The sequence below is a fragment of the Micromys minutus genome (genome assembly GCF_963924665.1).
Source record: "Micromys minutus genome assembly, chromosome: 6".
NCBI lineage: Eukaryota > Metazoa > Chordata > Mammalia > Rodentia > Muridae > Micromys > Micromys minutus.
Genome location: NC_137975.1, coordinates 12629077 through 12657005, shown reverse-complemented (window position 1 = coordinate 12657005; position 27929 = coordinate 12629077). Strand labels below are relative to the sequence as shown.

The 27929-nt window shown below is 46.4% G+C and overlaps 1 protein-coding gene across 4 annotated transcripts in view; it reads right to left on the bottom strand.

Moving 5' to 3' along the window:
• Positions 1-9735: 9735 nt before the first annotated feature.
• The window catches only part of LOC308422158 (UPF0538 protein C2orf76 homolog), a 67569-nt gene continuing 49375 nt past the window's right edge, over positions 9736-27929 (bottom strand). For all 4 annotated transcript variants that reach the window (XM_080918625.1, XM_080918624.1, XM_080918623.1 and 1 more), the window contains 2 exons: positions 25094-25175; positions 9736-9879 (listed from right to left, as the gene is read on the bottom strand). In XM_080918625.1, the coding sequence (XP_080774751.1) occupies positions 9803-9879; positions 25094-25175 (159 nt within the window). In that variant the 3' untranslated portion in view covers positions 9736-9802. The remainder of the gene's footprint in view (positions 9880-25093; positions 25176-27929) is intronic.

Genomic DNA, 27929 nt, shown 5'->3' with positions numbered 1-27929 from the left:
CAAGACTGTTCTACGCAGAAATCACGTTTGGCCTCTCTGCAACCATTTGCTCTGTACCTGAACTTGAAGCAAGGCACGGCCAGAGAACAGAGGAAGTGTCCATTCTGCTGTTTGAAGGAGCCTGCTGCTCCTAACTGGAAAACAAAGCAGTCAGAGAAAGTGGTATCAGGTTATGTGCTCTGGATCCCCTGCAGACAGTTCTAATGTGTCCAGAAAAGGAAACGGAAAGGCAAGAGGTTCTTGGAAAACCAAAGCGTCCTTCCTGGGCTCTGAGAACACCTGGGCCACTGCAGAGCTGGGAGTTTGACTGGCAGACACTGGGAAGCAGTGAGGGAGATGTGCCTACCTCACTGGAAGTCCCAGCATCATGAGTGCCTACTCGTATGGGATAGAACACTTTGTTCAGCAGCCACAGGGTATTTTGTGCGAGTGTATATGGTGGTGGTGGTGTGTGTAGTGTTAATGTGTGTGCACGGGTGCACAAGAGTGCACATTCTCCTGTGTGCACGTCCATCTCTGTGGGTCAACGTCAGGTGTCTTTCTCAATTACTTCCAACCTGCTCTTCTTTCTTTTTGGAAGACTTGTTTTTTGTAATTGTTTAGATATGTGCATGGGAATGTAGGTGTCCTTAGAGGTCAGAAGAGAGTGCCGAGTCTCTTGGAACTAGAGTTTCAGGCATTTGTGAGCCATCTACCATCGGTGATGAGAACCAGGCTCACATCCCCTGGAAGAGCAGGAACATTTGTGCCTCTGCCTTCCTAGCAATGGAATTATATACACACCACAGCCATACCAGGCTTTTATTTATTTATTTTTAATGTGGATGCTGAGAACCAGGTCTTCGTGCTTGTACAAGTCCCCTACCAAATGAACTATCTCCCAAGCTCCATACTGCACACTTGGGTGCAGTGAGATTAATGTTGTTAATGAAGCATGGGTGTGCCAGAATCACCTATGTGTGTTCCACGCTTTGCTGGGTCATTTTCCCTGAGTCCAAGGTCAATCCTGAGGTCAGCACAGATATCCCACTTCATAGAGTGGAAGACTGAGGCTTCCGTTCCACGAAGGTCAGACCTCCAGGCTGCTGGTGGATGCTGGCTACTCATGCTGCTGCTGCCGGACTGCAAGGTGGCTGCTCCCTCCTTCTCCTCACGCTAGCCTAAAGCAAACACAGCAAAACAAATAACGCAGCCATGCAGACATGCACCATTCGACTTTTGTAATCTGTATAATCTTTAATGTCACCCCAAGCTCCCTTCTAGGTCACTCCTAAGCAAGCAACTTTGCTTTAAGGCAAGTGGGGGAAACTGCACGGTATCATGGGTAGTCCTAGGAGCTACTGTGAGCTCTCTGCCCCGCTTTTCAGGGACCGTACAAAAGGAAACAGACATCTAGGACACTTCCTTTCCTGTGCTGGATCATCAGAATAATGTTTTCTTTTCTGACTGGCAAAAAAAAAAAAAAAAAAAAAAATCTTCACAAGGCAGAGAACTGCCTCTGGGCACACAGGAAACTGCTGGGCAGAGAACTACATCTGATATCCAGAGATGCAGATGCAGCCCCTATGGGAGGGACGCGGGTATAATCTGTGTCTCTGTCTCTCTCTTTCATAGACAAGGTCTCATGAAGCCCAGGCTGACTTTGTTATAGAAAGTGTGACTCTGAACTTCCGGTCCTCCATCTCCCAAGTGCTGGGATTACAGACATGGTGTTGGGGATCTCACTCCAGCTTTGTGCAGACCCTACAAGCAGCCTACCAACTCAGCCACACCTCCAGCCCCTCCAATGTAATGCCTAACCACGTTTTCTCCACTCCCTTTGAACTTTATAAGCATTCAGGAACACTGAGCATCTTTTCCAGAGCCCAGTCTATACGAGTTTAAAGTTTATGAAGCTAATTACATAAATATATTCCTTCTATACAGACACACTGGATTACTTCGCTATGAGTGTCAGGAACCCAACAAACTTTGTTTTAAAATCCAAACCCAATCTGTGTGTGTGTGTGTGTGTGTGTGTCCCATAGCATGTATGTATGTGACAGTCAGAGGATACCTTGAAGAAACCACTTATCTTTCTACCATGTAGGTCCTGGTGACCAAACTAAGGTCGTCAGGCTTAGTCACCCACATCTTCATCCACTGAGTTATCTCACTGGCCCACCTGGGTTTGTCTTAAATATTTTATGTATACGTGTATGCCTAAGTGTTTGTATGTGCACCACACACATATAGGAGCTCACAGAGGTGGGAAGAGGGTGTTGAGTTACCTGAAACGAGTTATGAGCAGTTGTGAGCCACCATATGGGTGCTGGGAACTGAACCCAGGCCCTCTGGAAGAACAGCCAGTGCTCTTAACCACTAAGCCATCAACTGTCTGGCTCATCACCTGGTTTTCTTAAGTGAGTTCTGGGAATCTTATCTCGGGTCCTCAGGCTTGAGTCACGGGAACATTACCCACTGAATCACACACCGCCTTTGCTTATTTCAAAAGAGTCATACAGCATCATCTGGGACCCAAAGTGGATTTTCTTCATCTTCAGCCTGGCTGCCTACAAAAGTCATTATTGTCTGAGTACTTAGAGCAGCACAGAACAGGGCAGGCCACGCTCTATAAAACACCGTGTGAGCAGGGTGATGGATGCTTCTCCTGGGCCATTGTACATTGTATGATCTCACAAAGAAAGAGACGAGTCTCCAAAGGCCATTACCTAAATTCTTATGTTCATGTTCTTACCCAAAACGCACATTTGGGAACAGGAGGCTGATCTCAGGTCTGAATCATTGATAAATGTTTCAGATGGAAAGAAATGACAGGCATGGCTTCTCCCCTAAACCTGCACTTCCTGGGGATGCCAGATGCACAGAGTGAAGGGGAAGGGAAGAGAAAAGCCACAGGTGTCATACTGTGGGGTCACTGTGAGACACTGGGATGCTGAAGCCTGCAGAGCCACTTGTCCCGATGGCGGAGATCAAATCACTTCCGAGTCAACTAAGAGAACATTTTCCTGTTCAATTAACACTCCTAATCAGCTTCGTCGAAACTTTCTGAGAATACCATGATATGAAACAGCCACCATGAGCTGAGCCCATCCCCCAAAAAGTACACATAAGGAGAGAAGGATGACAGAAGTCCAGCTGCCTGGGGCGAGGTAGATGGCCCACCCAGGACACAGTTCAAATCCCCAGGACCCTTGTAAAGCCAGTGGCAGCAAAGCCTGCCTACAATGTCAGCATTCACACAGTGAAACGGAAAACGGAATACAAAGACAGGAGCATTTCCCAGAAACTTTAAGGCCAGCTTAGACATCACAAGCAGCAAACAACAGAGACCCTGACAAAATATGGTGGACAGACATCGTTCACATATATGGACATGCACATACATGAAATAAATAAATGAATAAATAAATAAATAATATAAAGTATTTCTTGAGTATCTTGAGTTCAAGGCACAGAATCTATGGGAAAGCCTCCAGGGAAAAGGAGACAGGTGGATCCCTAAGGCTCCATGGCCACAAGGCACAAAAAGTCTTGTGTACGAGGCTTACTTTACCAGACTATATCTGAATTCAAAATCAGAAAACACACACCTACTACACAGACAGAAAACTTTAGAAACAGCAGTAACAACAATAACAAATTTACCAGGTAAATGTCATGAACATATGAACATTTTGGTATATTATTTCCCTCTGAATTGTTTCTTTAAAAATTTATTACACACACATACATAATATACACATATACATATATGTATATTACATATGTATGTATGTATGTATACTGTAGCTATTTTCAGACTCACCAGAAGAGGGCATCAGATCTCGTTACAGATGGTTGTGAGCCACCATGTGGTTGCTGGGATTTGAACTCAGGACCTCTGGAAGAACAGTCAGTGCTCTAAGCTGCTGAGCCGTCTCTCCAGCCCCTGAATTGTTTTTTCTAAGTATTTTAGTACTTATGTCTTTTAACTTTTACAAGTAATATTTAACTTTTAGAAACAATCTTGAAGGTGAAATATATAAATATATACAATTTTATATATAGCTGTATTTATAGTATTATAAATATATACATAATATATACTATAGCTTAGGCTTGCCTTAAACTTGTTCTGTAACCAAGGATGAACTTGAACTCCTGATCTTTCTGCCCTTCCCTCCCACGTGCTGGGATTCTAGACATGTGTTGCCACACCCTGTTTAGTAGCAGTACAGGGAGACCGAACACAGGTCCTCATGGGGGCCAGGCACCACTGGAGCCCTGCCTCCTAAATTCCCTTATCCTAAGGTCAGTTCTTTGCTCAGCCTTCTGTATATATAATTTAAAAATATATGCATGATGTAGGTATTCTGGAATATGTCTATAGTCCCAAGTACTTAGAAGGCTGAGGTAGGGGAGCACACTTTTTTTTTTCATTTGGTACATGTACTGGCTGGTTTTGTGTCAACTTGACACAGCTGGAGTTATCACAGAGAAAGGAGCCTTCTTTGAGGAAAGGCCTCCATGAGATCCAGCTGTAAGGCATTTTCTCAACTAATGATCAAGAGGGAAGGGCCCAGCCCATTGTGGGTGGAGCCATCCCTGGCCCCGCCCATTGTGGGTGGTGCCATCCCTGGGCTGGTAGACCTGGTTCTATAAGATGCAGGCTGAGCAAGCCAGGCTTGTCATCTTAAATACACTGAGAGGCCTCACCTTGTTCTAGTTGCTGCAGTCAGACAAACAGTTGTTGGCCCCACCACGGAGCAGGAAGCTCGCTTTCCCTGTGGACAGCCGGGACCACACTGTGAGAGCTGCCACCATAACAAGGCACAGGCAGTGTACAAGTGCACAATTAGTGTCAAATGAGAGACACCCTCCAAAGTCCCTTAATAGCCAGAAAGTGAGTCCTCATCACGCGTGACACGGTTCTTACAAAGAACTGTCTCAGCTACCACGTCTTCATTTTGGAGCAAAGAACTCTGACCCTCAGAGACACTGAGCCACTTGCTTGGGCATCAAATCTGATTAGAGGTTTTCTTTTTGTTTATGTTGCAAGAACTGGGTTGTCTGGGTCAATGGAATGTGCACACATGGGGTGGGCAAGATGGCTCAACAGGTAAAGGAGCTTGCTGCCAATCTTGATTTCCTGAGTTCAATCCCCGGGACACACATGGTAGAAGGAGAGAATCACTTGTTACGTGCTGTCCTGTGACTGCCACGTTCAGAGCAGACACACACGTGCAAACATGCACAGTGCTCTGACTTCATGCCTCAGTTTCACAGATGCTTTGAGAGAGTGGCATTGGGCACTCGGGGAACACCATCGGAAAGTTGTTCACCAGTAGGCATGCTCATCACATCCAACCATGCTCACCACAGGACTTAAAGACCATCCCTGCCATCCTCTCTTCCTGTCAGAGGACGCACAGGCCCTGCCGCTAGCCACTCGGGTGCTGTGAGCCTGGGGCACCTTTCGCCACAGCAGACGTGTTTATTTCAGTGATTTCCCAGATATGTGCGATGGCACTGATCCTGTCTGCGTGTGACAGCTGAGGATGTGGCCCAGCCTGGGGAATCTGTGGAAGACGTGAAGGGAGGGCACACCTACTTCTGACAACGCATTTGTCATTTGTGGCAGGCTCTGGGATTGCTGGATTGCTTTCTTAGTAGGCAGAGCAGTTCAAACACAGCCGTGTCTGAGCAGCTATGTGTGCATCCGTGATCATGTGAGGGTGGGGGTGTGAACGCACATACGTGCATGTGCGTGTGGAGGCTGAGAACAAATAGGTCCTATTTTTGGGCTGGAATTTCCTGCCCCTAGCTTCCTCCTGTGTGTCCTTTTGTGCACATTTTTGTCTCGTAAGTGAGATGTCTTGTTGCTGTGACATTTCCAACGCGGCAACTTCAGGAAGGGTTTCTTAGGCTCACAGTCACCACGGTGGGGAAGCCAGGACAGCAGAGGTGGGAGGCAGCTGCTCCCATTACAGTCAGGAAGCAGAGACGGATGCTGTGCTCTCACTTTCCCCTTTTTCCTCAGTCCAGGACCTCAGCCTGTGGGATCATGCTGTCTACAGTTAGCATGTGCCTTCTCATCATAATTAACATGCCCAGAGATTTGTCTCCTAGGTGATTCTGATCCAGTCAGTGACAACGAATACTGACCATCACGGCAACCACAGTACTTGTACACAGCCCGTGGGAGTGAGTTCTCTCCTACCACCTGTGGTCCCAGGAAGTGAACTCGGGTCATCAGGTCATCAGGCTGGGCAGCAAGCGCCTTGACCCCAAGCCTCATCTCACGGGCCCCCCTGTGCTTTCTAAAGATTTTATCACACTTGTTTGAGATCTCTGCAATTTCATTCGTCATTATGTCTCAGACTCCATGTCACCGAACAGCATGATGTCCTCATTGTTGCTTAACTAGGAATCTAGAACACAGAGACGTGCAGCTTAGACAGCCTCTCCATTGCCACAGTTTAAGCTGGTCACGGTTTCCTATTTTTAACTCTACAGTGAATTGCCTTCTTGGAGATTTCTTAGGAAAGGACTCCAAGAATCGGAACTTCTAGCTCCTGGTAATTTGCAGTTATTTCAGCAGGCACGCCTTCAAATGGCCCATTGAAATGACTGTCCAAGACTCACGCTCCCATGAGGAGCGCAGGCTCACATCGCCACCAGTGTGCCCAGACCTGTCCTTTGTCAGTCTGTAATGGGAAGTAGCAGCCTGCCATTTTAACTTTCATCTCCTTGAGAAAGCAGGATTTATCTTCATAACTGTGATATATGTGTGTGTTCCTTTTATTCTCTCCCTCCCTCTCTGACTCACTCTCTCTGTCTTTAGGCTCGGCTGGGCTGCATGTCTTTTCCTGCTAAGCACCTTGTCTACCCCAAGTAAATCCTTGTGAATTGTCACGGTAGGGTTGTCTTCTTTTCATGGATTTGCAAGAGTCCTGTAGTTTAGAAACCAACCCTCTATTTTACATGTGCACATAGATTCTTCCAGTCTGTGTTTTGACCTTCGTGTGATTCTTTTTTAAGATTCATTTTTAAATTATATGTATGTATGTATGTATGTATGTATGTATGCTTGTGTGGGGGGGTGTTGTGCACATGAGTCCAGTGCCCACAGAGACAAGAAGAGGGTGTGGGATCCCTTGGAGCTGGAGTTGCAGGTGGTTGTGAACCCCTGGGGCTGGGTGCTGAGAGTAAGAGCTGTACACACTCTTAACTGCCAAGCCAACTCTTCAGCCACTGTGGGTTTCTAACCTGGTTTTTCATATTTGTATGTCAGATCTGATGAAGGTCAGAAACCACACTTTAAGGTCTCCTCTACCCCAAGGTCATGTACATTATCCAGACTTTCTTCTAAAATTCTCATCATTTTCCTGTGTTTATTTCACTGTCTGAAGTCACAGTTCCTGTCCCCAGCCCTTGGAACCTGCACCTTCTATTAAAGCTCCACGCTTTTACATTGCACTTGGTCTAAGTGCCTCTTAAAACAAAAAACACAAACCAACCAACCAACAACAACAAAGACAAGAAACATTCAGGCTGGTGACATGGCTCAGTGAATAAAGTACTCACGAGGCAGGCACGAGGATTCGAGTTCAGGCTCCCAAATCTCATACAATGAGGGATGAACTGACAACTGACTCCACAGAGCTGTCCCCTGACCTCTTTGTGCACACTGTGGCGACATATGCCCAGCAACAAAACCACTCCCACCACCACCACCATCAACACCATCATTACCACCATCATGATCACCACCACCACCATCACTACCATCACCATCACCAACACCACCATCATGATCACCACCACCACCACCACCACCACTACCATCACCACCATCATTATCACCACCACCACCACCACCACCATCACCACCACCATCACCATCATGATCACCACCATCACCACCACCACCATCACTACCATCACCACCATCATTATCACCACCACCACCACCACCATCACCACCACCACCACCATCATGATCACCACCATCATCACCACCACCATCACTAACTACCATCACCACCATCATCATCACCACCACCATCACCATCACCACCACCACCACCAACAACAACTCTTTCCCTCAGCAAAAATGTCAATTCAGTTTTTAAAGAGAGCTCAACTAGGACTTAGAAAGTAATAAAACAAAAATGGCACCATACAGAACTGATTACCCCCTTGTCTGTGTTCCTATGGCAGTCTGTCCTGCCTTTCCACTAAAGCATGGCTCTCTTCCTCACTTACTGAGGCCATCTGTGTACTCAGCACTCCGCTTAATGAACGAATGAATCAGACAAACAGTCTCTGTTTTTAAGAAGGACTCTATTAGACGTTTCCTCGGAGCGGCGTGCTTCCAGCCATGCTAATCAGACTCTGAGCTGATTCTCAGAAAAACACGAAGCGGGCTCTATCAGCACAATGAAACCAGCAGCAGTCCAGCGCTAGCCCATCCTCCGGACCCTTCAGCACAGCCAGTGTTCATCCACCCCCAGGGTCTGAGAAGTTACCTGCTTTGGAAGGCTGTGTCTGCCAGGACACGGGAGGTCTCTCCCAACTGACTCCTGGAAGCACATATCTGGCTACCTACTCTCTCCTGACAGAGGAATTTGGTTCTATTACACTTTGCTATAATAAAAGTCAGGAAATGTCCCAGAGAAAAATGCTAGCACCATTATTTGTGTGGTCTGATGCAAAAATAAAGTAAAATAAAGCAAAAATAAAATAAAATAAAATAAAAATCTCTGTTACAGCAGGCGATCTCCCTGAAATAGCCACTATCCACTGCCTTGGGGGTGTACAGCTGACACTCGAGGGGTAAAAGATGGCCTTGGCTGTCCCCTCATGTAACGTCTGCTGCCTAAGAGAACAGAACAACATGATTTCCGTTGCATCTTTTCCTAAAACTTTTTAAATCCACCCCCTCGTCCCCTCTCTCTACCTCTGTCTCTGTGTTTCTCTCTCTCTCTCTCTCTCTCTCTCTCTCTCTCTCTCTCTCTCTCTCTCTCTGTGTGTGTGTGTGTGTGTGTGTGTGTTATGTACAGGGACAGGTGCACGTACACCTAACACACAGAACTCAGAAGTGGATGCTCGGTGTCCTACTCTTACTCTCTGATTCGTTCCTTTGAGGGGTCCCTTGCTGACCCCGGAGCCAGGTTGACAGCTAGCACACCCCAGTGACATTCTTGTCACTGCCCTCCACAGCTCTGGGGCAACTGGTCATGTCCTGCTTTTTACAAGGGTAGTGGGGATTTGAACTCAGTTCCTAATGCAGCAAGTGCTTTTAACCACCTCCTCTGCTCTGGTTGGATCTCTTTAAAGAAGCCAACATGTTAAGCCACCAAATAGTCCCTAATTTAGGAAACAGAACAATGTGTATTTATTTTTGAGACAGGGCCTCATGTAGCCTCTACAGACAAGGATGACCTTGAAACCCTTCTGCATTTGCTTTTATGTCTCAAGTGCTGGGTTACAGGCATGTGCCACCACACAGGGATTGGCCATTGCTGGAGACGGAACCCAGGGCTCTGTGGGTGCTAGGCAAGAGCACTGTAACCGCTGAGCTACGTCCCCTTACCCTAAGAAGTAATGCTTTGTAAACAAACACTTAAAATTTTAAAACCAAATGTTTTGCTCATTTTATAACAAGGAAAGGAGGAAGGAAAGGCAGGGAGAAAAGAGATTGGGAGTGAGGATCTTCTATGAAGAGAAATCAAGCCAAGAATTTTTTTAAAAATTTATTTGACAATTAAAAAAATCACTTGTAGAATAAAGGCATGCAAAAGTGTACTCAGACACGTCACCAGAATGCGATGGGATTAGCTTTGTATCTCCGATAATCTTCTCCACAGAAGAATGCAATTTCAGTTTCACTGGCTGAAAAGAAGAAAAACGGAAAAGGAGAGAAAAAAAACTATTTTAATGTGAAAACAGATTTTAAGCAGGTATGGAAATCCGCATTACACTGGTTTGCTATCATAGGTGCTTAAAATGAAAAGACAAGCTTGTCAGTCAGGCTACATAATAACTCTTTACCTAGCCAACCAGAAGTTTCAATGTGGTTATAGAAGATTAAAACTCAAATAATTTAAAAACAAAAGAAAGACTAACTGGTGTTGGTGAGATGGCTCAGGGGGTAAAGGAGCTTACTGCCAAACCTGGCAGCCTGAGTTCAATCCCAGAGCTCACCTGGTGGAAGGGGAGAACCCACACTCTCAAGATGTCCTCTGAATAGCGCGCGCACACACGCGCGCGCGCGTACACACACACACACACACACACAATATTTAAAAATTTACAAACAGTAACTCCTAAAATTAAAACCAAGAGTTAACACAAGAGTGAAGCTTTTCAAGAAATACTAACATTGCTCATTTATACCTCTGGAAAATAAAAGGCCTTGGTCTCTTTTAAATAGGCTAGTCAGTTCCAGAAGGGGAGGGGCTCCCTCTGCCCCCCCCCCCAAATTAGCCTGTAGGTATAATAATTTAATACTTAGAGGATCAGTGGAATATTTTACAGATCACTTTACATTCTCCCTCATGACCCATCAAAATGTGTGTCTGAAGAAGTTAATTTTTTGGCCCTGCTCATGACTAATTCATGAGGCTTCAGCAATATGCAAAGTGAAAGACACAAATTGGCTTCTCTGCAATACCTTCAAAGGCCTCTAATTATTCACAGGGGAAATGGCTCAGCTAAAGGACCCCAGAGGTTCAGGGCGGCCACGATGCTTTCAACCCAACGGGTCAAGGACTCCGGCTTCGGAAACCATAACTGCGGCATTATTAATTCAGATCCGATGGCAAGCCTTCCCATTATCACACACGTGGTTCTTCAAGGTGTTGGCACCCACAAGTTCCACGCTGCTTTTTTTTTTTTTTTAAATTAAACCAGGAGTTAATACAGTCTGCTCAGTTTTCACAGAAGGCAAAAGGGCCCGTGCAAAGCTCAACAAGAAAACAGACATGATCATTCGTAATGAATACTGAGTAGTCAATTAGCATAGGCGCCCCAAAGAGACAAGTAAAACTCTTCAGCCCAAATAAATAAGACAAGGAGAGGATTAGCGTTGCTCTGTGGCACAGACTCTAATCTCATCATTAGATTCCATCACAAAAGGATGAAATTCGAGAGATTAGCATGACATTTCATTAAGAGTGTTTCGTTGTTTGCAAGAATATCATATGTAGTATCTCTCTAGCATAAGCTGGCCTGCGTTCTAGAGGAACTAAGCAAACACCAGAGAGGAAAACCGGTATGGCCACGGCCACAGCTCCTCGGTCCAGACGCACTGTGTCCTCGGGATGAAATCCCAGTGGCTGATAATTCACTTGAGAGTGCTCGTCGCATTGAGCCTGGGCAGGGGAGAGCATGGGAGACGCAAAGAAGGGCTGGGAATGGAGACTCCCTAGGCAAACGGTGGCTCCATGTTCAGCAGTCTGGTAAGACGGTTAGGAGGCTCTACATCAACCCCTGTAAAAAGGGGGTTGTGGAGGCTGGGAGATGGCTCCTGGGTAAGAGCACTTGCTCTGCAAGCACGAGGGCCCGAGTTTGAATTCCCAGCACCCATGTAAAAGCTGAGCATGCTGTGTGTGCCTGTTACCGCTGACCAGCCAGGTTAGCTAAAACACCTTCAACAACCTTAAAAAGCCTTAAACTGCTGCTTCAGTAAGACCCTGTGTCCAGGGAATAAGGCGTGGCTTAGTAGAGGAAGAACTGGATGCCCTGCTCTGGCCTCCACAAACATGCAACGAACACACAAGCACACGCACACTGACAGAAAAGAGGGTAAGGCTTCAGAAAACTAGTTATTCCAAGAAGGTATCCGGTGCACTGTCCTTTAACAAAACAAAACAAAGGTCCACTTTTAAGGTATACTCAGAGGAAGAGCACATGACCAACTTCTTCCTGTCTTCCTTCTTTTCTTATGGACAAGGTTTCTAGCTCAGGATGGCTTTGAACTCCCTGTGCAGCCAAAGATGATCATGAACTTCTGATCTTCTTGTCGCTACCTCCCGAGCGCCAGCTCCAAAATACAAGCGTGCACCATCAGCCCGGCTTCTGCAGCAGTAGGGATGGGTCTCAGGGCACTGTGAGTGCTAGGCAGGCACTCTGCCCACTGGCTAGATACCTGACCCTCTAACTGTGTTTCTAGAAATCAGAGCCACGTGCTCTTAATAATCACAGAATAATCAGAGAGAACTTAAACCCTCAACAGGCAGCTCAGTGTTGAGGAGACCTTAGTAACTCAGTATTTATGACTTTTGTTTGTCTTCGTTTGTTCTGAGACAAGGGTCTCCATATGTAGACCAGGCTAGCCTGGAATAGTTGAGGCTAGCCTCAACTCACAGAGACTATGCTACTCAAGTTTAGAATCTACTCTTTTTGTTTGTTTGGGTTTTTTTGTTTGTTTGTTTGTTTGTTTGTTTTTAGAAAACGTTGAACCGTGCAATGTAGGCTGACGGCCTGGTCCTGATGATGGTCCTGCCTCTGTTTCTCCAATGCTGAGATTATAGCTACAGGCCACCATATCCAGCTCTAACTCAGGATTAATAAATTGTGGGTAGATTCAAAGACACAAAGTAAAATCACTGAAGGTGAAGATTTTATTTTCCGATCAATGCCCCCAGTTTCTCTGGGAAAGGCCAATAAGTGGGTTAAATTTTATGCTTTAAATTACTATTATTTTTTAAAAGCTCAACCACAACAAATCAGAAAACACAGACTACAAATTATCTGAAAATTCAAAGGATAAAGGACTAAGGAGATGGTTGACTGGTTAAAGTATTTTCCACGTAAGCAAGAGGACCCACCTGAGTTTGAGTCCCTGACACCATCTAAGTAACTTTGTGTGGTCACATATGCCTATAACCCCAGTTTTGTGGCAGGTGGAGACAGGAGGCTCCCTGGAATGTGCTGGCCAGCACCCTAGCTCCAGGTCTCAAAGAAAGCAGGTAGAGATCAGTAGAACAGGACACCCGATGTCCTCCTCCACCATCAAGAACATCCGCCTCCTCTATACATGTGTGCTACACATATGCACACATACAAAGTAAAGTATAAGACAGCTTTATTTCTGTGTGCCCACAATCCCAGCACTGAGGCAGGAAGATCACGAGTTCTAGGCCACTGGCCTGAATTACACAGTGAGAATTTTCCTCAACAACAACAAAAACAAAACAAAACAAAACAAACAAAAAAACCAACAACAAACCCTCCAACAAAACACACACACACACACACACACACACACACACACATAGATTTTAGACTTTAGCAACGTAGTTTCCCAGTGGGAGGAATGATAGTTTTTGAGAATGTGGGTATCTGACTGCCTGAGGGGCTAGGAAGAGACCTAGGATAGACCTAAACACAAAAAGGGGAAAAAAGTCATGAGCTCATTCCTTATGGTGCTCTGCTGTGCCCATAGACTGGTGCTAGCCCAACTGTCATGAGAGAGGCTTCACCCAGCAATTGACGAAAACAGATGTGACAGCCACAGCCAAACAATAAGTGGAGAACCTTGGGGGGATCCTGAGGAAGAGGAGGAAGAAGGATTGAAGGAGCCAAACCACAAGAAAATCCACAGAATCAACTAACCTGGGCCCAGAGGAGCTCAGAGACTGACCCACCAACCAGGGACTGTGTGGGACTGATGGAGGCTCTCTGCACATAGGTTCCAGTTGTGCAGCCTGTTCTTGTCACTCCTATCAGTGGGAGCAGGAGCTGCCTCTGCCTGTGCTGCCTGCCTTTGGGACCCTTTCCTCTGCTGGGCTGCCTTCTCCAGCCTGAATAGGAGAGGAGGTGCCTAGTCCTACTGCAACTTGATCTGTGTGGCTGGCTGATATCCAAAGGAGGCCTGCCTTTTTTCTGAGGAGACACAGAGAAGGAGGAGTGGATGTAGGTGGACAGGGAAGGTGGGAAGGAGAGACTGGGAAGAGAGGAGGGAGGGGAAACTGTCATCAGCACGCAAAAACAAACGAACAAATAAACAAACAATCTGGATTATCTGTTGGAAACATTTGAGGGACTGGTGTTAGGTCTTAAATTATTTAAAAATTCAACATAAGTCACAAGTGATTTTCTTTTTGAGATGAAGTTCCCTGTAGACCATGTTTTCTATGTAGCTGGGATGACTCTGAACGCCTTATCCTGCCTCCACGCCCCAAGTGCTGGGGTGGCAGACAAGTACCACTGTGGGCCTGTTCTATGCGATGCTGGGCACAAAGCTGAGGGCTTTGTGGTGATGAACAGGCATCCTACCAACAGAGCTACAGCCTGCCCCACACAGATGGCTTTATGGCCCCTACACAATCACATACTCCACTTGTAGGTTTATATTAGGGCGGTACATAATTGGACAGTGGCAAGGTAGGTGGAGTAAGAGGCGGGAGGGCAGAAGAGGAGGAAGTAGGGAGAGACTGACAGAGGGAGAGATTCTGGAGGCAACATGGAAGCTGAAGGGTATGTTTCTCTTGCGCACATCTCTAGCTTGATAAGGTTGTTACTTCTAAGGGTTTCTGTGGGTCTATTTAGCTCATAAAATGGGCAGTTTATATCTTTGCCCATTGGTTGTAAGCTTATTGTAGAGAGGGTATGTGGATTGAGAATTTAATGCATAAACCTGTTTGATAAGTTAACGGGCTGTAGAATCATGTTTGTACATGGTGGTGGAGGAACTCGCCAGGACGGTGGTATCCACCCAGGACAGAAGCATCAGGGGCAGTAGAGTGAACCGTACATGAGTTCTTAGAGGTGGCTTAGAGCGCCAAGTTAGAGATCCCTGCAGTTCCAGACGCCCTGGGGCAGCCAGCAAAGCACAGCAGACAAGAGTCCACAGGAGGAGGGCACCTGGCTCTAAATTGATGGAGCTTAGAACACAGTGCAGTGGGTGCGGAGGTCTCCCAGTGGGAGTCTGGAGTGTGAGATCTCAAATCCAGGTGTCTTCATGTCACTATCAAATGAAAGCAAGGCAAGACCCCCATCCATGATGGGGCCTCTTAAAACTGACATGCCAGTATGGCATGAGCCAGGACACCCAGACTTGGATATAAAATTAAAAATTTTAACCAGCAAAACTAACAAATAAATACCTAATTGGGTGTGGCAGCACACATCTTTAATCCCAGCACTTGGGAAGCAGAGGCAGGTGGATCTCTGTGAGTTCAAGGTCAGCCTGGTCTACAAAGTGAGTCCAGGACAGCTAGGGCTGTTACACAAATAAACCATCTTAAACAAACACAAAACAAAAAAAGTTTTTTTTAACACTTCTAAACAGATTTCTCTCTCTCTCTTTCTCTTTCTCTCATGCAGGCTCACTTGTTTGCACATACACACACATGCACACATACATGCACACACATGCACACATACATGCACACACACATGCACACACACATACCCACAGGCACACACACATACACACACATACACATGCACACACATACACACACATGCACACACACATATACACACACACTCACACACACATACACATGCACATATACACACATATACACACATACATGAACACACACACATACACACACACTCACACACACATACACATACTCACACACATATACATGCACACACATACACATGCACACACATACACACACATGCATACATACTCACACACATGCACACACATGCACACACATACACACACATGCATACATACACACACATGCACACACACACACACATGCACACACATACACACACATGCACACACACATACCCCTTTAACTGGAGATTGATGAGTACTAAGAGAAAGTAAGAATGATCTATTCTAACTCTAAAATCTCAAGAAAACTTAAATACAATATAATTAATCCTTTGACCTATCAAAACAAATTTATTAGCTATCGACAAGCTCTCTCTCTATATTCCTGACTCTAGGCTAAGACTTATGTCGTCTGAGAAAACTGACTTGTGTGTGCTTAGCTTTGTGGAACAGTGAGGACAGTTTGTCACGTGATAATAAACAGCATCTAAAAAAAATGTGGTTCTCAGAGCAAACCGAGGCCCAAAGACAAAGTTCCAGCCTCTCTAATGCTCTGGGAAAACATCTTAGACTTCCTTTTGTATGTATGCTAATGTAAATATATGTACATGTGTGTGTGAATGTACATGTGGAGGCCAGAAGTCAACCTTATGTGTCGTTTCTTAGTCTCCATACACCTGGCTTTGCTTTTGAGATTTATTTCTTATTTTATGTGAATGGGCTTTTGCTTATATATGTGTCTGTGTGTCACATGCATACAGTGCCTGTGAAGGCCAGAAGAGGTGTCAGATCTCCTGAACTGGAGCCACAGATAGTTATGAGTCACTATGTGCGTGTTGAAAATTGAACCTGGGTCCTCTGGCCCAGAAGTCAGTGTCCTTAACTGCTGAGCCATCTCTGCAGACCCTACTTGGTTGTTCTTGAGACAGGCTGTCTAACTGACCTAGGGCTCACCAAGTAGGCTACACTGGCTGGTCAGCAAGTCCTAGTGACCTGCCGGTCTCCTCCTTCCCAATGCTGGGATTATAAGTGTGCACTATCACACCTAGCTCTTGTGCATGGATCTTCAAGGATCTAACTCAGAGCTATGAACCCTACTGAGTAGAACTCACAGCCAAGTTCTACTTCTCAACTTTTATCAGTGGGGCTGAAATGCAGGGAAGAGTCTGGACTACTGGGCTCTTTCCTGTCATGCTTTCTTTGAATGTCTGTATTGGGTTGGCTGTAAATCAGTCAACAGAGAGTTTTCAAACACCATATGGACAGCACATGATGAAACATGAGTTTCCTATATCAAGCACATGCCTGCATGGAGCTGGAAAGGCAAAAGTGTCTAAACTCAATCCAGCCATAAAAAGGATGGAATCCAGGCACATGTAGCGACATGCGTGGGACTGGATGTATTAGGATGTACACAGCAGCCCCATAAAGAGAAGTACCCATGGTGCTCACTCCTATGTGAGAGCTAAAATGTACTTTTTAGGGGCCAACATAATGGCACAGAGTGTAAAGTGCAGTGTTGAATCATCCACATAAAAGGCCAGGTATAGAAGTACATGTCTACAACCCCAGTACTGGGGGCAGGAGGCAGAGACGGGAAGGTCTCTGGAGTTCATGGGACAGTCAACCTAGTTTAGTTCCAAGGTCAGTGAGACCCTGTCTCAAAAAATAAGAGAGAGAAGATATTCAATGCTGATCTCTGGCCTTCACATGAACATGAACACATGTGAACTTATACCTCCCTATGGTGGTGTGAATAAAACTGCTCCCACAGGCTCATAGAGAGTAGCAATATTAGGAGGTGTGGCCTTGTTGGAGGAGGTGTGGCCTTGATGGAGGAGGTGTGGCCTTGTTGGAGTGGGTGTGGCCTTGTTGGAGGAGGTGTGGCCTTGTTGGAGGAGGTGTGGCCTTGTTGGAGGAGGTGTGGCCTTGATGGAGGAGGTGTGGCCTTGATTGAGGAGGTGTGGCCTTGTTGGAGGAGGTCACTTGGAGTGAGCTCTGAGGTTTGAGATGCTCAAGCCAGACCCAGTGGTTTGCTCTATCTTTCTGCTGTCTGAGAGACCAAATCTTTTAAGTTCAGACTCCATTTTAGAGAACTTAAATTCAGGTAAACTAATACGTTGGTACCTAGCATTAGTTTCCAAGTCAACATCCACCAAAGCCAACGTCTAGCTCCAGTTTCTAGGCCAACCCAAACAATCTCCCCAACAAATCCCGTGTTTTCAGGTCAATCCCCAACACGCCCTGCCCAACAACAGAGGGAAGCAGAAGTTTCGTTTATGGTTTGACTACCAGCACCAGCTAGTTATGCTGAAAGCCATTGTAGCTCTCCAGTTCGATGTTTGCCAGGCTAGAAACACTCACACACCACCACACTTCCCCCCAACGCCCCGGCTTGCTGCTTTCTATAAAACCTTACCCCGGCTTTAGACAGCGATTCGGGGATCCTCTCCAGTTCCATGTCTGCCTGTATGCTGCCATGCATGACAATGGACTCAACTTCTGAACGAACGGTAGCAATCTCCAATTAAACGCCATAGTCAGGGTTTAATTAAGACACCCATGCACACAAACACATACGTATTCTACACTCATTTTAAAAAGCTGTTTCCACAGAACCAGAAGGCTTGCAGGGGTCAGGATATGTTGATTTTTGAAATGGCTAGAAGAAAGGATCTGGCATGTTCCCAACATAAAGAAGTGATTATTGTCCCAAATAACAGACTTGATCATTTTATATACAGATGTGCGTGCATGGAGTATATATGTGTACCTATCTATGTATCTGTGTGTATGTAAATGCATGTGTATGTACATATGCATGCAGATGTGTGTACATATATACGTATGTATTTGTATGTGTTTGTGTGTCAAGATGACACTGTTCTCCACAGAGAGCACAAAAACCTTTACTTATAAATTTGTAAAAGCACATAAAATCCTTATATGTCAAGAAGTGATACTTTACAGAAAAGACAACAAAAACATGGGCAGGGTGGAGCTCGGTAATGCAGCGCCTGCCAGTGTGTGCAGGGCCCGAGCTGAATCCCGGCACTGCTAGATAGAAAGAAAACAAGCAAAACCTTAAAGGAACAGAGGACGGCGGGCTGAGGTGGCGGCTCAGTGGGTAGCGACAGCCTTGCAAGGCCGAGGGTCTGCTTGTTTTCACTCCTTTCCAGGGGCCACAGGAAAAAGCCAGGCTTGGTGGCAGGTAGTCCCGGTGCTGAGGATGCAGGGACGGGTGCCCTGGGCTCGCTGGTCTCTACTCCATCATTTTCAAGCTAGTGAGAGACCCTGTCTCAGCAAAGCAAAGTGGACAGCTCCTGAAGACCAACTGCTGAAGCTAGCCTCTGGCCTCTACACGCGCGCGCACACACACACACACACACACACACACACACACACACACACACACACACACGAGTCTGTAAGGGGGGGGATTGTGGACCTACTTTAGAACCCCAGCCAGCATTACTAAGTCCAGTCAGTCACTGTTACAATGCTAATGTGAAGAAGAGCCACTGGCACAAAGTCAGGGAAGAAAACTTGTCTGTCTCAAGATATTAGTCCCCGGGAAAGGGGCAGGGAAGGAAAGGGCCTTGAACCCTTTGGAACAGTAAAGCCCACTGTGGAACAGTGGGAGCCAGAGCCGTCGACAGCGCTTTCGTGTGTAGGATGTGATGGTGAGGTTGGGGGTGGAGGCAGGGGCGGGACGCTGATGGCAGAAGTGACACATAAAATGAAAACTAACCCCAGGGGAGTCGCAGGATTATTACAGAACAAGGTTGGCATGAGCCCGTCCCCCAGAGACGCAGCACTGGCCTGGTTCACGTTCACGTGTTACAGTAAAACGCGGCTGCTCTCTGAGCACCACCGAGCCACGGATTCCTGCTCAAAGCAGACCAGATGCAAAAGGGAGCAGCAGAGGCATAGAGGGAAATGAAACAGATAAAACACAGCCGCAGAAACTCACATGTGCTTTTCTTCCTGAGGTCCACGGAACCTCAGTAATCGACAACAGCCTTAGACATAGAAGTTTCATGTCTTGGTAAAAGGCCCCCTTCCTTCCTGGAAGTAAGCTGTATTTCTCTTTTTGACTTGTGTCGAATAGGTGTGTGTGACATTTGCATCCGTTGCACATAGGGTCAAAGGAGGGTGCTGGCGTCCTGTTCCACCGTTCCCTGTCTTATTTCTTTGGGAGGGTCTCCCAGTTAGCCTGGGGGCTAGGCTGGTGGTGGGTAAGCCTCAGCAATCCCCTGTCTTTGTCCCTCACAGCTCTGGGGTTATAGGTGAATGTGGGTGAGCCCGCCCACCATTTTACATGGGTACTGGGGATCCGAACTCGGTTCCTCATGCTTGAGTAACAAATGCTCTTGCCCAGTGAGTGAGCGAGCTTCCCAGCCCCAAAGCAAATTACTGTATTCATACAAGTCGACAAACAAAAACGGGTGTCTGTGTCAGGTGTGGATGTGCCACAGGGTCCCAGTGAAGCGGAAGGCTGCGGAGGAACCGAGGTCCCTTCCCGGCAGAAAGTCAGAGTGACATATTTATCACACCAGCATTATTCCCATGGCAACTCGCTGTGATTGCAGACTGACAGCTCCTCGGCGAGATCAAGGAGTGCAAGGGGAGGAGAGCTGACTTTGAGCTTGTCTCTTAAACCTCTCCGTAGCCCAGCCAGACGCAGGCGGGAAGGAAAATTCCCTAGAAAAATCACACCTGACAACCCCACTCCCACTTGTAATTTCCCGTTGCTCTCGGGGGACTTTGTGTCCTCCCCAGGCTGTAACCAAGGCTTCTCCCCAGAGAACAAGAACATGGCTCTAGGAAGCAGACAAAATTGTTTCTTGGGGGAACACATGCTGCCTTGCCAGCTTCTGAGGGGCATTTTGGGGATCCCTGGATCAACCCAAGCCCAGAGATGAACCCACAAAAAGGACCTGATTTTGATCAAAGTCTGATCAAAGCATTAAAACAAGAATGGGTAAAATGCTTGCTTTGTAAGCATCCAGACTTGAGTTCTGTTCTCAAAATCCACATTTTAAAAAGGCCAGATGGAGTGGCACTTTCTTGCAACCCAGCACTGGAAGAGCGGATACTGTTTCTGGGGCTCGCTGGCTGGCTTAGCCTACTTGCCAAGGTCCAGTTAACTAGGAGACCTGGAGTCAAAAATAAGATGGAGACTGAGGCGGGCACCTGTCATCAGCCACTGACCTCTACACTCATGCATGGACATGTGCCCATATGCAGCACACACTCACTTGCACACATGCACACATACACGCATACATGCATACATGCATACATTCATACATACATGCATACATACATACATGGTTTTTTTAAAAAATGGTCTTAACGGGCTGGAGAGAAGGCTCTGCAGTTAAGAGCACTGACTGCTCTTCCAGAGGTCCTGAGTTCAAATCCCAGCAACCACATGGTGGCTCACAACCATCTGTAATGAGATCTGATGCCCTCTTCTGGTGTGCCTGAAGACAGCTACAGTGTACTTATATAAAATAAACAAATCTTTTAAAAAATGGTCTTAACTATAAGGAAGGATTTAAACCACAAGAATTATCAGAGAACACAGAGAAGGAAAACAAATCAGTCACCCAAGACAGCATCTGTATAACCCTGGCATGGGATCCTCCTCCACAAATAGCTTCAAACTCGGATTATGTGCATTTTGTTATTCTAAAAAGTATTCAAATATTGTTGTGTGTGGAGGGTGGGGGTATGCACATGTGAGTCAGGGGTGGGGTGGGTACAGGCAGTGGCCAGAAAGAGGGCATTCGATGCCCTGGAGCTGGAGTTCCAGGCATGTGTGTGAGAGCCACCCATGTGTGTGAGAGTCTGTCAGGATGCAGACTCCAGTCTTTTGGGAAAGTGTCCAGTGTGCTAACTGCTGAGCCATCAGCCCCGTGTTCAAGTTTTAAATGAGGACGATGACGATGACGTTACCACCTAATTTATTCTCCATCCATGGACAAGTGTCCACGTCAGTGAATGTGCCGGGAACACAAGAGGGAAGCCTTCCGTCCTGTAGAGGGTGGGCCTGAGGTAAGATACAAGAGGAAGTTGCCGGACCGCAGAACAGGAGAGGAAATGCATGCATTTGGCAGAGGTGCGGGAGAAAATTCTTTCCTACACTGGAAACCCCCCCCCAGGGGTCACCAGTTTACATGTGACTGCCAATCTTGTAAGAACTGCTGATTGTCCCAGGTCACCTGGGTGGACAGACATAAGGGACAGAAACAAGTTCTGAGCCGAAGCCTTGGGCTCTAGGGTGTGACTCAGCTTCTTGGCTCTGCTGTGTAGAGAGCATCTATTTCAACAGTCACCCTAGCAATAGTGTGCAAGTGCTTTTGACATGCTAACTGTTAACATGTAGCCCGGGATCCTCTAAGTCCATCTCTTCCGTCGGGTCATTTAACGTGCTTAACATCCATATTCATACTTTGTCACATTTCCTTTAGCTCTGTGCCCTCTTTAGGGTTTTCACTGCCAGGATGAAGACCGTAAGTATTTTATAGACTAACATCTCAGTCCACCGCGGACGGAAGGCAGGACGGGGACTCAAGCAGGGCTGGAACTTCGAGGCAGGAGCTGACGCAGAGGCCATGGAGGGATGCTGCTTGCTGGCTTGCTCAGCCTGCTTTCTTACGGTTTGCAGGGGCCACCATCCAGCATAGAGGTGACACAAGTCACAGTGAGCCGGGTCCTCCCACATTAATTATCAATCAAGAAAATGTATCACAGGTTTGCCACAGGCCAATCTGGTGGGGCCGTCTTCTCTCACTTGAGGCCCCAGCTGCCGGAAGGACTCTAGCTGATGACAGTTGACACAGAACTAGACAACAGTGTGTGGACCATTTTCAAGGTCGTATTCATCACCGTTTCCCCTCCATAGCATCTCCTCTGAGGTCATAAGCTCATGTTTTTATGAGATGAGCTGATTCTTTTTCTTTTTCTTCTTAAAGATTTGCGCGATACATTTTTGAGGTGAAATTTATGAAGTTTTTTTTCTGATAAATTAGAGAATTTAACTGACTGTTCCACAGATTGAATTTTTGAATATTTGCTAAAGCCTAATTCTTTAAGCTATAGTCAGTCCCAAATGGCAGTACCTCAAGTTTACCTAGCTTTTGTACTTACATTATTTTTCAGAGGAAAAAACACTACTGTAAATTGTAAATAGTACATAATCCTATGTCTGCTGCTCTGTGACTGTTGGCCATGTCATCTCAAGGATCAGATAAATAAAGTTTATTTCCTATTTAAAAAAAAAAAAAAAAAAAGACGGCTCAACAAATAGAGAACCTTGCTGCCAAGCCTGAAGCTCTGAATCCCATCCCCTGGCACTCACATGGTGGGAGGAGAGAACCAGCCTCCACAGACTGTCATCTAGCTCCACATGCTCACCATGATGTACACAGTGCACCCCTCACACATGCATGCATACATGATACATACAAAATTATGTGGGTTTTTTTTTTTGAGACAGGGTCTCACAGTGTAGTCCTGGAATTCACTATGTAGACCAGGCTAGTCCCAAACTCACAGAAATCCACCTTTTTCTGACTTCCCAGTGTTGGGATGAAAGACATGTGCCACTATACCCAGCAAATAGAAATGAGTACACTGTCGCTGTCTTCAGACACCAGAAGAGGACACCTGGATCTCATTACAGATGGCTGTGAGCCACCATATGGTTGGTAGGAATTGAACTCAGGACCTCTGGAAGAGCAGTCAGTGCTCTTAACGGATGAGCCATCTCTCCAGCCCCAAGCAAAAGTATCTTAAAAGTATGTTTACGTTGTAACATTAATTCATTTGAATTTTTTTTTAAATAAAGAGTGAGTTAAAGATTTGCAAAGAAACAAAAATTCCAATTAATTTCCTAGAAACTCAAATTGGGTTTTTTGCTAGTTCATTTCTTCCCTGTTTATTTGAGAGATGCTAACTTTATTATCTCGTAGTCTTTTTCCAGTTTGCATTGGGTTTTGCATTGCTTTTCATTGGGCTACTTCTCCATTCTCACATCAATACCAGCCTATAGCATGCATTTGGGCTTCAGATTTTAAAGCAAGCTGGGCTTCCTCCAGTCTCTCAAAGTCTCCATCAGAGAAGTGCCACCTGCTAGAGAGGCAGCATTTGATATACCAAGTGTCAAGTTTAAAAAAAGTTCTCACTGACACAAAATAAATATTCAATACCTATTTAACAGATGGCTTTTCAGAAACATCAGTTTATTATTTATTCATTAAATAGACAGGCTCTCAGCAGTAATGTAGACTGGTCTTGCTCTTCTTATGCAGCCCAGGCTGGCCTGAAACCCATAGTCCTCCAGCCTCAGCGCCCCCTATGCCAAGATTAAAGGCATGCACCACCATGCCCAGACAGAAGCCATTAAAAATAGACTCAAAGCTGATGTTACTTCTAGGGGGACAGGATTCATAGAGACAAAATATGATTTTTAATTTCAAATAACAATGACCCTACTGTATTTATAATATAAACAGGAACTGATGGGAGTAAACTGTGTGGACTTAACACAGAGATGAAGTTTGTGATTTCATAACCTGCCATTTACTGATTAGAGGGAGAGTGTGTACAAGTGCCCACGCAGATTCGAGAGTCTGTGTGCAGAAGTCAAACGAGGACATGAGGACACGTGCCACCTTATCCCTTGAGACTGGATCTCTCACGAACCCTGAGCTGGGCTGGCAGCCAGCACGCCCCAGAGACCCTCCTAACTCCACTTCCCATACTACTGGGATCACGGGCGCACACGTGGCCACACCCAGCTTTTTTACAGGGGTTCTGGAGTTCAAATCCAGGCCCTCGTGTTTGCACAGCAAGCTCCCCTACCCAGGGAGACATCTCCCTGGTCCCTTAACTGATTAGTTTAAATTCCACCTCAGTGGAAAGAGGTGAGTGTCTGACATCTGGTCATTCCTCACCAAAACAAACAGCTTCCCAGCATAGCCCTCATGGTCCATGTCTCTCCCGCACTGTACACGGGGAGTCAGGGGGTGTGCACTGTGACCTCAGAACCCCTGCTCACACTCACACACTCCATCTTTAGAATGATGACAGTGACACCTAATGGCCAGGAGACACACAGCAGTTCCTTCAAACAACCGAACACACAGTGTAGGTTGAAAGGCTAAATCAGGTGGTTTTCCTACTGTACACACCAGGCGTGTAGTTTAAATTCCACAGCTTGGCTGGCCCCGAGAGTCTTGAGTGATTATCAGAAGTTATGCTGCATGTTGTGCAAACAACATCTCATCTCATTATTCCACATCAGTTCCACCGGGTCCACTTCTCTCCCACAGTGTTGTTAACAGTCCGCAGTTACTGTGCTAATCTCTTACCATGGCCCTCGCCAGCGGGCCGGGCAAACCTGAAAAGGACTATTTATGCAGAGCAAATGCCAGTGCCCCTGCTCAAATGGTCAGAATACACTGCGTTCTCAGCACGGGAGTTTTTACGTTGCAGAGATGCCATCAACCAGGAAGCCTAGCACACAGGTCGGGAAGCCCAGTGCCCCTCCACACACTCAGTTCTCACCTACTCCTGAGTCCTTCAGTGTTCTGTCTTCCTTCAGCAGGAGTGTGTCGTCGTCCTCCAAACCCAACACAAGCTCATTTGTCTAAAAAGAAAGAATCCCTTTGATCAGTCTGCTTGCTCGGGACATCCTGGGAGGGATCACTTGGAGGGGAATGGTTCAGCCAGGAAGGTATTTGCTCTGCAGGGCCGAGGACCTGACTTTGGCACCCCATGCTCTGTACAGTGCTGGGGGTAGAGACAGGAGGGTTCCCCGGAGCTCACTGGCCGGCCAGCCGAATCACATGGCCAGCCTCGGCCGGTGAGAGCCCCGCCTCAGAAAGGAAGGTGAAGCTGGAGAGCCAGCTCAGAGGCTAGAGCTTGCTTCTCCTGCATGAAGACTGGAATTCAGACCATGGCAGGCAGCTCACATTAGTGACTCCACCTCCGATGGCTCTAAGGCTCTCTTCTGGACTCTACAGGCACACCCTACACACTCACATGTTCATATGCACATGTGTACACATGCAAATAACAAACAAATAGATTTTTTTTAAAGGAAGGTAGACATCGATAGAGGAAGACACCTGGCTTCCATATGTGTGCACACGTACAGGCACCCAGCATGTACATGTGTGCACACATACCATAAACATGCACATACAACATACACACACACAGCTACTACATGGAGTCTCAGCAATCATCTAGGTCATGTTAAATTTTACTGTGGTAAAAGGGAGAACAGAGTAGGTGCAGAGTGCAGACCTACTAAGTGCCAAGACTGTGCACTCCAGGCTACAGACAGGTTTTGGGGTCAAACCAGAATTACAACACAGGTTCCCTCTGCCTAACCTAAAAACATCTCCAGGCTTCAGTTACCTTGCAGCTAGAGAAAGGAAAAGGTGGAGCTGGAGACTCCCTCTTGATAATGTGACTTCTGAGAGATGCAAATTGGCCTTAAGTGGCCAAGAGCACCACACGCTATTTAAAAACTCTGCCCAAGCTGACAAGGATTTCAGCCTGTGTCTTATTAGCTGTCTTGTGATTTGGAGTTGCCGTGGACGTCTGCTCTCCGGTGATGTTTCCAAATCTAGTTGGACATCGAGGGAAACAATTTGGAGTTGTCTTCATCTGAACAGCACCTGGAAGTGACTAGATTGGGCACACGGTGCCACCTGCCAACCAGAATCCAGCTGTTCAGCGGGCTATTCTAGTTCCATGTATGTGTGTGTGTGAGTGTATGGGTACATGTTTAATGCAGGCCAGGAGTCAAGGTTAGGTATCTTCCTCCGTTTCTACTCCTCCTTAGTTTTGCAGCAGGGTCTTACTGAACCTAAAACTCACTGATTAGTTGCACTCAATAGATACAAGCCCTAGGGACCTACCTATCTCCGGGGACCCGCCTGTCTCCAGGGATCCGCCTGCCTCCAGGGACCCGCCTGTCTCCAGGGATCCGCCTGCCTCCGGGGACCCGCCTGTCTCCAGGGATCCGCCTGTCTCCAGGGATCTGCCTGTCTGCCTCTCCAATTCTGATTACATGTTTGCCACCTCACCTGGCTTTCTAGGTGAGTCTTGGGGACCTGAACTCTGCTAATGTGGCTTGCAAGGCACTTTACTGATAAAATAATATCCCAGTCTATCCTATTTCTAGAATAGATCTGAGACAAACTCAACAGAGAGGCTTCTCCTCTACCCAAACAGAAGCCCCATAAACCAGACGCCACGTTCCATGGCTCATAAGCTTCACTCACTACAGAAGAGGACCTTGAACTCCAGAGCACATTTACTGAAAAAAATGTTCAGTGCTTTATTAAAAGTTATTCTAGGACACAGAGACTAAATACAAAGTTCTCCAAGCACATAACAGAAATGAGAAAGTCTCCTGTCCCCTAACCCTGGCTATGGAGATCTCCCCTGCAGAGCGTGTACCTGCATGTCTGCTTCCTGACCCTATTGCTGCATGTGTCACACATGTGGAGATGCTCCGGTAAACTCTGCTGTGCAATCACAAAGGTATCATGTCCTGTCTTCTAAAATTTTGCTTTTTTTCTCTCCTAAAACTATGGCTGTAGGGCTGAAGAGATGGCTCCTGGAGGAAGAACATTCCTGTTTAAGCATGAGGACTTGAGTTCAAATCCCCAGTACCCTCCAAAAGTTGAAAGTGCCTATGACTTCAGTACCATATGGAGGGCAGAGCAGAGCTGTTGGGGCTTACTATCAGCCAGCCTAATTCTAGGCTCGGTGAGAGAGCCTACCTCAAGGGAGTACCACAGAGAGTCACGGAGCAAGACAGCAGCCTCCCCTGACTACTGCACACAGACACGCTGGTGAGGGACTGCTGAGTTCCAGCATGCATGGCTCTCCATTATAAATGTCCTGTTTGCCCTCCATGGTGGACTATGCTCTAGACCTGTGCTTTAGTTATATAAAATAATAAATACTTAATGAAACCCTCTCAAGTTGCTTTTGTCAGGAATTCTGCCACAGCAGAGAGAAAGAAACTAAAACATTCAAAACAAAGCCACGCCTCGCCTTCCCTACCATTTGGAAGTCAGAATAAAAACCCTCCTCACACGAAGCCTGAGGTGACTGTGGTAAAATGTTCTGGTCAAAGAGCAGGAGCCACATTGTAGCCTCAGACATGTGTGAGCCCAATATTTTTAAACATTGTCACATTTTCATATGCAACAATTGTCAAGTCCCTAACCAGAAACCAACTGACACTCTTGGGCATTTGCTTCTGTCATGTGTGACACGTTTACCTGAAAGCTGGACTTTACAACTGTACCAATGATTTGAAACAAGAATAAAACTGGATTCATTCATGACTACTTCACTCGGCTCTTGCTAGAGAGGG